General features: G+C 46.6%; 1 protein-coding gene across 1 annotated transcript; it reads left to right on the plus strand.

Moving 5' to 3' along the window:
- The first annotated feature begins 6,557 nt into the window (after positions 1-6,557).
- On the plus strand, positions 6,558-14,290 carry LOC115189698 (red-sensitive opsin-like). Its single transcript, XM_029748239.1, has 6 exons — positions 6,558-6,738; positions 7,752-8,048; positions 12,802-12,970; positions 13,078-13,243; positions 13,348-13,587; positions 13,729-14,290. The coding sequence occupies exons 1-6, from the start codon at positions 6,648-6,650 to the stop codon at positions 13,825-13,827; spliced, it is 1,062 nt and encodes a 353-aa protein (XP_029604099.1). The 5' UTR covers positions 6,558-6,647; the 3' UTR covers positions 13,828-14,290.
- The last annotated feature ends 343 nt before the right edge of the window (positions 14,291-14,633 follow it).

A 14,633-nucleotide genomic window follows, 5' to 3' on the forward strand; every position in this document is an offset into this window, starting at 1 on the left:
GTTGACTCCATCACAGTCCTCTACCAGCCCCATGGTGGGGTTGACTCCATCACAGCCCTCTACCAGCCCCATGGTGGGGTTGACTCCATCACAGCCCTCTACCAGCCCCATGGTGGGGTTGACTCCATCACAGTCCTCTACCAGCCCCATGGTGGGGTTGACTCCATCACAGCCCTCTACCAGCCCCATGGTGGGGTTGACTCCATCACAGCCCTCTACCAGCCCCATGGTGGGGTTGACTCCATCACAGCCCTCTACCAGCCCCATGTTGGGGTTGACTCCATCCCAGCCCTCTACCAGCCCCATGGTGGGGTTGACTCCATCACAGTCCTCTACCAGCCCCAATGTGGGGTTGACTCCATCACAGCCCTCTACCAGCCCCATGGTGGGGTTGACTCAATCACAGTCCTATACCAGCCCCATCACAGCCCTCTACCAGCCCCATGGTGGGTTTGAATCCATCACAGTCCTATACCAGCCCCATCACAGTCCTCTACCAGCCCCATGGTGGGGTTGACTCCATCACAGTCCTATACCAGCCCCATGGTGGGGTTGACTCCATCACAGTCCTATACCAGCCCCATGGTGGGGTTGACTCCATCACAGTCCTCTACCAGCCCCATGGTGGGGTTGACTCCATCACAGTCCTCTACCAGCCCCATGGTGGGGTTGACTCCATCACAGCCCTCTACCAGCCCCATGGTGGGGTTGACTCCATCACAGTCCTCTACCAGCCCCATGGTGGGGTTGACTCCATCACAGTCCTATACCAGCCCCATGGTGGGGTTGACTCCATCACAGCCCTCTACCAGCCCCATGGTGGGGTTGACTCCATCACAGTCCTCTACCAGCCCCATGGTGGGGTTGACTCCATCACAGTCCTCTACCAGCCCCATGGTGGGGTTGACTCCATCACAGTCCTCTACCAGCCCCATGGTGGGGTTGACTCCATCACAGTCCTCTACCAGCCCCATGGTGGGGTTGACTCAATCACAGTCCTATACCAGCCCCATGGTGGGGTTGACTCAATCACAGTCCTATACCAGCCCCATGGTGGGGTTGACTCCATCACAGCCCTCTACCAGCCCCATGGTGGGGTTGACTCCATCACAGTCCTCTACCAGCCCCATGGTGGGGTTGACTCCATCACAGCCCTATACCAGCCCCATGGTGGGGTTGACTCCATCACAGCCCTCTACCAGCCCCATGGTGGGGTTGACTCCATCACAGCCCTCTACCAGCCCCATGGTGGGGTTGACTCCATCACAGCCCTCTACCAGCCCCATGGTGGGGTTGACTCCATCACAGTCCTCTACCAGCCCCATGGTGGGGTTGACTCCATCACAGTCCTCTACCAGCCCATGGTGGGGTTGACTCCATCACAGCCCTCTACCAGCCCCATGGTGGGGTTGACTCCATCACAGTCCTCTACCAGCCCCATGGTGGGGTTGACTCCATCACAGTCCTCTACCAGCCCCATGGTGGGGTTGACTCCATCACAGTCCTCTACCAGCCCCATGGTGGGGTTGACTCCATCACAGCCCTCTACCAGCCCATGGTGGGGTTGACTCCATCACAGCCCTCTACCAGCCCCATGGTGGGGTTGACTCCATCACAATCCTATACCAGCCCCTGGTGGGGTTGACTCCATCACAGTCCTCTACCAGCCCCATGGTGGGGTTGACTCCATCACAGTCCTCTACCAGCCCCATGGTGGGGTTGACTCCATCACAGTCCTCTACCAGCCCCATGGTGGGGTTGACTCCATCCACAGCCCTCTACCAGCCCCATGGTGGGGTTGACTCATCACAATCCTATACCAGCCCCATGGTGGGGTTGACTCCATCACAGCCCTCTACCAGCCCCATGGTGGGGTTGACTCCATCACAGCCCTCTACCAGCCCCATGGTGGGGTTGACTCCATCACAGTCCTCTACCAGCCCCATGGTGGGGTTGACTCCATCACAGTCCTATACCAGCCCCATGTGGGGTTGACTCCATCACAGCCCTCTACCAGCCCCATGGTGGGGTTGACTCCATCACAGTCCTCTACCAGCCCCATGGTGGGGTTGACTCCATCACAGTCCTATACCAGCCCCATGGTGGGGTTGACTCCATCACAGCCCTCTACCAGCCCCATGGTGGGGTTGACTCCATCACAGTCCTCTACCAGCCCCATGGTGGGGTTGACTCCATCACAGTCCTCTACCAGCCCCATGGTGGGGTTGACTCCATCACAGTCCTCTACCAGCCCCATGGTGGGGTTGACTCCATCACAGTCCTCTACCAGCCCCATGGTGGGGTTGACTCCATCACAGTCCTCTACCAGCCCCATGGTGGGGTTGACTCAATCACAGTCCTATACCAGCCCCATGGTGGGGTTGACTCAATCACAGTCCTATACCAGCCCCATGGTGGGGTTGACTCCATCACAGCCCTCTACCAGCCCCATGGTGGGGTTGACTCCATCACAGTCCTCTACCAGCCCCATGGTGGGGTTGACTCCATCACAGCCCTATACCAGCCCCATGGTGGGGTTGACTCCATCACAGCCCTCTACCAGCCCCATGGTGGGGTTGACTCCATCACAGCCCTCTACCAGCCCCATGGTGGGGTTGACTCCATCACAGCCCTCTACCAGCCCCATGGTGGGGTTGACTCCATCACAGTCCTCTACCAGCCCCATGGTGGGGTTGACTCCATCACAGTCCTCTACCAGCCCCATGGTGGGGTTGACTCCATCACAGCCCTCTACCAGCCCCATGGTGGGGTTGACTCCATCACAGTCCTCTACCAGCCCCATGGTGGGGTTGACTCCATCACAGCCCTCTACCAGCCCCATGGTGGGGTTGACTCCATCACAGTCCTCTACCAGCCCCATGGTGGGGTTGACTCCATCACAGTCCTCTACCAGCCCCATGGTGGGGTTGACTCCATCACAGCCCTCTACCAGCCCCATGGTGGGGTTGACTCCATCACAATCCTATACCAGCCCCATGGTGGGGTTGACTCCATCACAGTCCTCTACCAGCCCCATGGTGGGGTTGACTCCATCACAGTCCTCTACCAGCCCCATGGTGGGGTTGACTCCATCACAGTCCTATACCAGCCCCATGGTGGGGTTGACTCCATCACAGTCCTATACCAGCCCCATGGTGGGGTTGACTCCATCACAGTCCTCTACCAGCCCCATGGTGGGGTTGACTCCATCACAGCCCTCTACCAGCCCCATGGTGGGGTTGACTCCATCACAGCCCTCTACCAGCCCCAAGGTGGGGTTGACTCCATCACAGCCCTCTACCAGCCCCATGGTGGGGTTGACTCCATCACAGTCCTATACCAGCCCCATGGTGGGGTTGACTCCATCACAGTCCTCTACCAGCCCCATGGTGGGGTTGACTCCATCACAGCCCTATACAAGACCTTAAAGTGTTCTACTTGGACCCAAAAGTGTTCTACATGGAACCAAAAGTGTTCTACTTGGAACCAAATGGGTTCTACCTGGAACCGAAAGGGTTCTACCTTCTTCCTTTTTTCTAAGAGTGTACCATGTCACAAATTATACCATTCAATTGAATGTTCCAGTTGTGGTATAGCTGAAAATATTTAGCACAAAAGGAGGAGCATCTGTCACCAGTCTAGAATGGTGAAAACAGAATGAAATGAAATCAACGTCAGAGAGAGGTACCACCTTATCAGACTGTTGCTGTGCGTCATCATGACTGCTGGAGCTAAACTCTCCTATTCCTGTAGGTCTTCTCAGGGCTGCAAGCTAAACATCTCATTCAGCAGCTCTATTAGCGCACGCTTTAAACCTGACTCCCTTCACGTTTCTGGATGAATCCTGCTTCCCCAAAATGACCCTTCATTTAGGAGAGATTAACCGCTTTCTAACTGCACTTCTGTCAACGCCAATTAGACGTGCCAAGGTTAAGTCCTGCGGAAACCCCAATAGTCCAAATAAGCTTCTTTACCACTTGGAATGGTACATAGTACCGTTCTGACATTGTATAAGGATACCATTCTACATGGTACATAGTACCGTTCTGACATTGTATAAGGACACCATTCTACATGGTACATAGTACCGTTCTGACATTGTATAAGGATACCATTCTACATGGTACATAGTACCGTTCTGACATTGTATAAGGATACCATTCTACATGGTACATAGTACCGTTCTGACATTGTATAAGGATACCATTCTACATGGTACATAGTACCGTTCTGACATTGTAAAAGGATACCATTCTACATGGTACATAGTACCGTTCTGACATTGTATAAGGATACCATTCTACATGGTACATAGTACCGTTCTGACATTGTATAAGGATACCATTCTACATGGTACATAGTACCGTTCTGACATTGTATAAGGATACCATTCTACATGGTACATAGTACCGTTCTGACATTGTATAGGGATACCATTCTACATGGTACATAGTACCGTTCTGACATTGTATAAGGATACCATTCTACATGGTACATAGTACCGTTCTGACATTGTATAAGGATACCATTCTACATGGTACATAGTACCGTTCTGACATTGTATAAGGATACCATTCTACATGGTACATAGTACCGTTCTGAAATTGTATAAGGATACCATTCTACATGGTACATAGTACCGTTCTGACATTGTATAAGGATACCATTCTACATGGTAGATAGTACCGTTCTGACATTGTATAAGGATACCATTCTACATGGTACATAGTACCGTTCTGACATTGTATAAGGATACCATTCTACATGGTACATAGTACCGTTCTGACATTGTATAAGGATACCATTCTACATGGTACATAGTACCGTTCTGACATTGTATAAGGATACCATTCTACATGGTACATAGTACCGTTCTGACATTGTATAAAGATACCATTCTACATGGTACATAGTACCACATTGTATAAGGATACCATTCTACATGGTACATAGTACCGTTCTGACATTGTATAAGGATGCCATTCTACATGGTACATAGTACCGTTCTGACATTGTATAAGGATACCATTCTACATGGTACATAGTACCGTTCTGACATTGTATAAGGATACCATTCTACATGGTACATAGTACCGTTCTGACATTGTATAAGGATACCATTCTACATGGTACATAGTACCGTTCTGACATTGTATAAGGATACCATTCTACATGGTACATAGTACCGTTCTGACATTGTATAAGGATACCATTCTACATGGTACATAGTACCGTTCTGACATTGTATAAGGATACCATTCTACATGGTACATAGTACCGTTCTGACATTGTATAAGGATACCATTGTACATGGTACATAGTACCGTTCTGACATTGTATAAGGATACCATTCTACATGGTACATAGTACCGTTCTGACATTGTATAAGGATGCCATTCTACATGGTACATAGTACCGTTCTGACATTGTATAAGGATGCCATTCTACATGGTACATAGTACCGGCCTGACATTGTCATTAGTCATTTGATGGGACTTGCGAAGCTTAAGTCCAGACTAAATCTTGGTCATACTTATTATTATTATTATTATTATTATTATTCTGCACACTGCTCCTGTTAAAGCTAGAAACGCCGTTCAAACTTTAAAACAAGGCATCTGGTCTGGGTTGAGTTTTTTACATTGAACTTGTTGATGTCTTCGTCAGGTTCCATCCACTTTAATGGGATCTCCTTAACGTTCTAAAGCTCCCTATTGTGACATCACAACCGCTGACACGTTTGACCACATGACCAACAAGTTGGACATAAACAGACGGTGTGACGACTTGACCTGCGTCTCGGCTTTTCAAATCTGGAACCGGAAACAGAAATAGCTTGTACAGATCTAAACGATACAGCTGTTTTAGTAACCACATCAAGTCATTTCGCTAACTTCCCACTCACTGCTGAATTAACTGCCGTGGAACTTTTCAGAACTTTCAAATGATAACGATAGGGGGGAGCACATTCAACATTGGGACTTTTGAGACTAATCAGCTACCTTGACCACTTTTCCCAACGATGCGTCGTAGACAACAACTTAAAGAGTATGTGACCTTGGTCTACCTCTCTGATATTCAAATCTGAAATCAGAACAGCAATAAGTACTACCAATCACTACCCCCCCAAACAATAAAAAATATACCTGTAAAGAGTTAAAGCAAGTCCAACAAATAATTCTTCATGGAAAATGACTATACGGTTATTCATAATGTTGTAATTTGATGGATATGAGGTTTTTGATTTGATTTTGTATTGTCAATCTGAAGAGTGATTGCGTGATGGTGATTGTGTTTTTTGAAGGTTAGATATTTAACACTCACTGACCTTGTCCCAATGCCATTCAACTGACAAGTCTGGGCCTCAGATACAGCAGCATTCCATTGTATATTACTTTTAACCTCCTCTGCCACCAATGCCCTTTCAAACAAGATTATGGCCTCTGAAATCCTCCTTAATTAGTCGTTTGTGGTAATTAACAGTAATTAAGAAAAGACAGTCCAGTCCATACCATCACACACCCTGCCCTAATTCCTCCAAGGCCGTAATCCTTTAAAAACACCCAAAGGATGCTATATAAACTAGGACAGTGGAGCAGCACGGACTTCAGCAGTCAACTTCTCTAACTCTTATTAACCAGTCCAGGATGGCAGAACTAGGAGTGTTTGCTGCAAGGCGGCAGGAAGATACAACCAGAGAATCAGGCTTCTCCTACACCAACAGCAATCATACCAAAGGTACAGTACATCCTGTCAGTGTAGTGGCTGGGCGTGATATCATACCAAAGGTACAGTACATCCTGTCAGTGTAGTGGCTGGGCGTGATATCATACCAAAGGTACAGTACATCCTGTCAGTGTAGTGGCTGGGCGTGATATCATACCAAAGGTACAGTACATCCTGTCAGTGTAGTGGCTGGGCGTGATATCATACCAAAGGTACAGTACATCCTGTCAGTGTAGTGGCTGGGCGTGATATCATACCAAAGGTACAGTACATCCTGTCAGTGTAGTGGCTGGGCGTGATATCATACCAAAGGTACAGTACATCCTGTCAGTGTAGTGGCTGGGCGTGATATCATACCAAAGGTACAGTACATCCTGTCAGTGTAGTGGCTGGGCGTGATATCATACCAAAGGTACAGTACATCCTGTCAGTGTAGTGGCTGGGCGTGATATCATACCAAAGGTACAGTACATCCTGTCAGTGTTATGGCTGGGCGTGATATCATACCAAAGGTACAGTACATCCTGTCAGTGTTATGGCTGGGCGTGATATCATACCAAAGGTACAGTACATCCTGTCAGTGTAGTGGCTGGGCGTGATATCATACCAAAGGTACAGTACATCCTGTCAGTGTTATGGCTGGGCGTGATATCATCTGGTAGAAGGAGTGAAAGAGCCTAATTCTGTGGATTCTCCAAGATATTGTAGTTGTTGTAGATTTACAGAGTATAATGGCAAGGGATGTTGCTAAAGGTCTTTTCCTTAATAAGATATTTAACAGCAGCCATACCATTCACAACTGGCAATAGCAGTACACACAATAATACAAACAGTACATTTCATTATTTTTATCAAGAGTATCATGACATTGTTTTCCTTGTTCATAACTTTTGATGCACACATTCTGTTCAACATATTTACTCACTGTTCTCATTTGACTACATCAATAAGTCAGGGAATTTATTTTCAATTTATATTCAAATATATGTACATATATATATATTTTTTCTCTTTTTCTTTTGCAGATCCTTTTGAGGGCCCCAACTACCACATTGCTCCAAGATGGGTGTACAATATCTCAACACTTTGGATGCTCTTTGTGGTCGTGGCCTCAACCTTCACTAACGGCCTGGTACTGGTGGCCACTGCCAAATTCAAGAAGCTCCAACATCCTCTCAACTGGATCCTGGTCAACCTTGCTTTTGCTGACATTGCGGAGACTCTTTTGGCTAGCACCATCAGCGTTTGCAACCAGATGTTTGGCTACTTTATTCTTGGACACCCAATGTGTGTCTTTGAGGGATTCACTGTCGCCACATGTGGTAAGATGCATTTTTATATGAACTAGATTTTGTTTCATATTTAACCCTTGTGTGGTGTTCAAGCCAGCAGAATACCACCCTACATCCCACTGCTGGCTTGCTTCTGAAGCTAAGCAGGGTTGGTCCTGGATGGGAGACCAGAAGCTGCTGGAAGTGGTGTTGGAGGGCCAGTTGGAAAGACCCTTTCCTCTGGTCTAGAAAAAATATCCCAATACCCCAGGGCAGTGATTGGGGACATTGCCCTGTGTAGGGTGCTGTCTTTCAGATGGGACGTTAAACAGGTTTCCTGACTCTCTGTGGTCACTAAAGATCCCATGGTGCTCATTGTAAGAGTAGTGGTGTTAACCCTGGTGTCCCAATCTGTCCTTCATACCCCCTAATAATCTCCAGCTTCCAATTGGCTCATTCATCCCCCCTCCTCTCCCCTGTAACTATTCCCCAGATTGTTGCTGTAAATGAGAACATTCTCAGTCAACTGACCTGATAAAATATATATGTTTTTGTTATTCTGATGGACCCACAACATTATTGGGTTTTTAAAACAATACAGCCATAACAATTTACCTAAAAATACTTAATACTTAGATGTTGACTTATATCAATTACAAGCAATATAGACAGCATACATGGTTAATATTTTCCTTTAACCTCTGCTACATCACATTTATCAATAAAAGCACTATTTGATTTTTTTAATAAAATGTGATTTTTGCGAACAAAAATCTATTATAATCAAGACATGGGTGGAATAAATCATGTTTATCTTGAACAAATATATATGAAACAAGGTTTTCATCACCAGTGATGTTTATTGCTTTGAACTGAACAAATTGGAAGGATACATTTTACATACAGTTTTTTATGGAAATGATAAATGAGCCCCATTGAAGAACAAATGAATGCCGGTCTACACACCACATGAGGGACAGAGTTTTACTGTGTGTGTGTTGCAAATGTATGTCTTGCATTTTTTGCATGTGTTCTGTGTCTTCCTGTCCTTGGGTCCACACACATCACAGGGCTTCTTCTTGTTGCTACCGGCTACAATCTAGAATGATGACAACACTTAGTTCAGGCATTTTACTAACAACATCACTCACATATATAGTTACAGCAGGCCAAGGTAGGAGAGTCAGACACACACACATACAACAACATCACTCACATATATAGTTACAGCAGGCCAAGGTAGGAGAGTCAGACACACACACATACAACAACATCACTCACATATATAGTTACAGCAGGTCAAGGTAGGAGAGTCAGACACACACACATACAACAACATCACTCACATATATAGTTACAGCAGGCCAAGGTAGGAGAGTCAGACACACACACACACAACAACATCACTCACATATATAGTTACAGCAGGCCAAGGTAGGAGAGTCAGACACACACACATACAACAACATCACTCACATATATAGTTACAGCAGGCCAAGGTAGGAGAGTCAGACACACACACATACAACAACATCACTCACATATATAGTTACAGCAGGCCAAGGTAGGAGGGTCAGACACACACACATACAACAACATCACTCACATATATAGTTACAGCAGGCCCAGGTAGGAGGGTCAGACACACACACATACAACAACATCACTCACATATATAGTTACAGCAGGCCAAGGTAGGAGAGTCAGACACACACATACAACAACATCACTCACATATATAGTTACAGCAGGTCAAGGTAGGAGAGTCAGACACACACACACACACAACAACATCACTCACATATATAGTTACAGCAGGCCAAGGTAGGAGAGACAGACACACACACATACAACAACATCACTCACATATATAGTTACAGCAGGCCAAGGTAGGAGAGTCAGACACACACACATACAACAACATCACTCACATATATAGTTACAGCAGGCCAAGGTAGGAGAGACAGACACACACACATGCAACAACATCACTCACATATATAGTTACAGCAGGCCAAGGTAGGAGAGTCAGACACACACACATACAACAACATCACTCACATATATAGTTACAGCAGGCCAAGGTAGGAGAGTCAGACACACACACATACAACAACATCACTCACACTTACTTCCGGTATCAGAGTTGTTGATTCTGTGGGTCGGGCGGATGGGGAACGAGCATCCTCCTCATGAATCCTCCTCACGATGGCTGCAGAAGCTGGGGTCCTTGGGATATGTTGCCTCTTTTGGATGTGAGGTCTTACCCACGCCTTGCCCAGCTCCTCGAGAAAGAGCCGTCTCCTCTGGATCTTCCCTCTGTTCCAATCTGGGTTCAACGCCATTCAGATGACAAACTCGTTGTACGCCGAGATGTCCAAGATGTTGAAGAATATCACAAGTGTCCAGCGTAGGGTCCTTCTTTTGCACATGTAGCCAGTCACCAGCTTGTCTAAATTGTCCACCCCTCCTTTTGTGGCGTTGTAATCCATTGTGATTTCTGTTTTTTGATGTTCCTGGCCACAGATTGTCCCATTCCTATGCAGCGTACTCATAAGTACCACATTTTTGCCTTTCTTTGGCACGTAGGACACTAAGGACGTGTCGGCTGTGAACACAAACGTGGAGGAATTGATAGGCCTGTTCCGTGCATTCAACAGCTGAGCTGGGAGCTCTGGCTAGTTTTGTCCTACTGTTCCGACCATCATCAGCTTCCTCTTGAGGAGCTCCTGTCCCAGCTTGTGTGAAGAAAACAAATATTGCATGTGATGTTCTGGCCACGGAGTCTCTATGTCACGTCCAGGACAAAACGCATCCCTTGGTTCTTCTCAGGGGCTCCTCCATCTGGCTTCCCCGTATACACATATGATGAAGCAGCAGGCAGCCCAGATCTTGATTCCATATTTTGCGGGTTGAGACGGTATGTGCTGCCTGAAGGGACAGCGGCCCCTAAATGGCCTAAGCTACTCATCAACAGTAACGTTGAGCCCAGGGATGTAAAACAGGGGAAGGTGATCCACCCACTAGTCCCACACTGACCTGATTGCAGCTAGCTTGTCTCTCTGCCACCGAGCTGGTCTGGTGTCTCAGTTATCGAAGGGGAAAATCCTGGAAATAATGTTGGAAGTTTTCCAGCGAAATTGTTTTTCTCTGAAAAGTTCTGACAGTTTCTGCATCCCACAGGGATTCTGTGGATTCCCCCATTGGATCTGAAAACACCAGCAAGGATAATAACCCCAAAGGATGCATGTAAATGAGTTTGGTCCATCTCCATCAATCTCTCCCCAAAAACACACCTTTCCTCCAAATTAGTGCAGTCCAGAATGATTTTCTGGATGGTGTCTGGGATAAACAGTTCAAAAGAAGACTTTATGTCCTGCACATGAGTAACCGCCAACCGCGTCGGCCCTGGTTGCATCCTTATCACATTGGCAGCCATGCGGGTGGCTCATTCATTCGGCAAAAGACCATTAAATTTCAAAAAAATGTACATCCGTATTTCTCCTCCTGCAGGCTGCTGATGAGCTGGTTGCTGACAGGCTGGTCCTGGGGCTGGCTGCTGACAGGCTGGTCCTGGGCTGGCTGCTGACAGGCTGGTCCTGGGGCTGGCTGCTGACGGGCTGGTCCTGGGGCTGGCTGCTGACAGGCTGGTCCTGGGGCTGGCTGCTGACAGGCTGGTCCTGGGGCTGGCTGCTGACGGGCTGGTCCTGGGGCTGGTTGCTGACGGGCTGGTCCTGGGGCTGGCTGCTGACAGGCTGGTCCTGGGGCTGGCTGCTGACGGGCTGGTCCTGGGGCTGGCTGCTGACGGGCTGGTCCTGGGGCTGGCTGCTGACGGGCTGGTCCTGGGGCTGGCTGCTGACAGGCTGGTCCTGGGGCTGGCTGAGGGTCAATCTCATCCTCATCTTCCAACTCACCGTCAGACTCCAAATTGACAGAAACATCCTCATATTCTGACATTTTTTCCACACTACCTTCTTTCTCTGCAAAAAGTATTTGTAAGGCCCTCTGAGCAGAGGTTATTTTTGGCATACCGATTGATTGTGGTAAGGAGCTACACATGCAAAGCTATTTATTTGTTGTGTCCCTCCAACAATTTGCACCTGGCTGGGGTAGAGTGTGGGAAAATACTGCATTTTTAACAATGTCTTGAAATAATGTATTGAAATTATGCATTATAATAACATTGTGCAGGTTCCCACAAGACATTGTGTAAAGAGGGCGAGAAAAGCAGGAGACAGGTAGACAGGCAGGGAGACAGTTAGACAGGCAGGGAGACAGGTAGACAGGCAGGGAGACAGTTAGACAGGCAGGGAGACAGGGAGACAGGTAGACAGGCAGGGAGATAGACAGGTTATTGATGCTATGTTGAAACAGGGAAGACGAAGACAGAGTGAAGGCACACAGCAAACCTTTTTGTTTCATTTTTACTTGTTTTCACCTACATACACACTTTTTCACACTTTTATTACCCTCAGGTCCAGTGGACCCGAACACCACATATGTCATATAAATGTGTAGGGGGTTCACAGTGTGCACTCAATGAAAACATGTTCTTTTACATGTTCTTCACAGAAAATGAGCCAAGGCCAATGAGTCTCAGGTTGAAAAAAGAAAAGTTATAATTTTTCTTTAGTTAACATTGAAAATGGGTCCCACAGACCCGAACACCACACAAGGGTTAAGAAGGAAATTCTACATTGCTACACAGTGCTGATAAAGACGAATTGGCTGTTGCTAAAACACCATAGCATAGTGACAGTAATCAGAATGAATCTTTTTTGTCTAATGTGTATATCTAATGCAGGTATTGCTGGTCTGTGGTCTCTGGCTGTTATCTCCTGGGAGAGATGGGTAGTGGTGTGTAAGCCCTTTGGAAATGTCAAGTTTGATGCTAAATGGGCCATGGGAGGAATTGTCTTCTCCTGGGTCTGGTCTGCTTTCTGGTGTGCCCCTCCTATCTTCGGCTGGAGCAGGTGGGATATCTTCTCTTTTTCTTTCACTGACAATTGAAAAAAAGTCACATTGTTCAAAAAAAGGTTTCATTATTCAACCCATCTCTGTATCTCTCTCCCTCCATCAGGTACTGGCCTCACGGATTGAAAACTTCCTGTGGACCTGATGTGTTCGGAGGTAACGAGGATCCTGGAGTCCTGTCATACATGATCGTTCTGATGATTACATGTTGCTTCATGCCCCTGGGAGTGATCGTCTTCTGTTACCTGTTCGTGTGGCTGGCCATCCGTGCTGTAAGTGATGTTGTTCAGTACAGTCAATGGTGAAGTGTACCGTTTCAAAATGCATATCAGAGGGTTAAATCTAACCATCTGATACTCCTTCTGAATGACCACAGGTTGCCGCGCAGCAGAAAGACTCTGAGTCAACACAGAAGGCTGAGAAGGAAGTATCCAGGATGGTTGTTGTCATGATTTTTGCTTACTGTGTATGCTGGGGACCTTACACAGCTTTTGCCTGCTTTGCTGCGGCTAACCCTGGGTATGCTTTCCACCCTCTGGCTGCTGCTCTGCCTGCCTACTTTGCCAAAAGCGCCACCATCTGGAATCCAGTGATCTATGTCTTCATGAATAAACAGGTGTGTTTGTTTGATAGCTGTGAACTTTGATCCATTTACTACTAAAGTAGTTATTAAAGGCCTCATGTCTTAATTAAATGTAGACTTTTATTTTGGAAGCTTCTCTCTTCATGTTCCATTCTTCTTCTTCTCTCTCCCCAGTTCCGTACGTGCATCATGCAGCTCTTTGGCAAGGAAGTAGACGATGGCTCGGAAGTGTCTACATCAAAAACAGAGGTTTCCACCGTGGCACCTGCATAAACCCCCAGACAACGTTGTACCTCTTGGAAACAAATTCTGAACGTTCTGAGATATTCCACATGGGACTTTTTCAAATGTACAGTAAATACTCTTTGGTTTCTTAAACAAATCATTTCCAACAACTTTTCAGGATATTCATACAGTTGTAATGTGTTTAAAAACATTACCCACCAAACTGAAATTGCTATGAATCACCACGAGGAGTTTTTATAATCCACGGTCTTCAAAATAACCAGAGAGTCGTGTGGCAATTGATGTGCATACTGTAGCTGTTGCAGTGGCACATTGTGGGAATAGGTATAGTCCTATCAATGCCTGTTCAAGTGACCACCTCAAAAAAGTAGCCATCTTGGACTGCATTCCCTTCACTCTGTAGTGGCTAAACTAGACAGTATCCCAGCTAAGGAGAACTGACGTGAACTGCCAATGGAAATCTGATAAACTAGACAGAATCACAGCTAAGGAGAATTGACATGAACTGCCAATGGAAATCTGATAAACTAGACAGTATCCCAGCTAAGGAGAATTTACATGAACTGCCAATGGAAATCTGATCGTCACAAAACTATGTGAATAACTTACTTTATAGGTAACTTATGAGCTAAACATTTTGTAGCCCTCTTGCAAATAAAAAAAGCAAAACAAAAAATATTTTAAATAGATAATTGTGTATAAAATGTATTTAACAATGTTTTTGTAGTCCTTGCAAATAAAAAATGTAAAAAAAATAAATGCATGAAATGAGAAAACCCTCTGGTCTCACTTTCTATGTTTATCCTGCTTATCCCCTGTTCATCCCCTGTTCA

This window comes from Salmo trutta, unplaced genomic scaffold (assembly GCF_901001165.1).
Source record: "Salmo trutta unplaced genomic scaffold, fSalTru1.1, whole genome shotgun sequence".
NCBI classification, from domain to species: Eukaryota; Metazoa; Chordata; class Actinopteri; order Salmoniformes; family Salmonidae; genus Salmo; species Salmo trutta.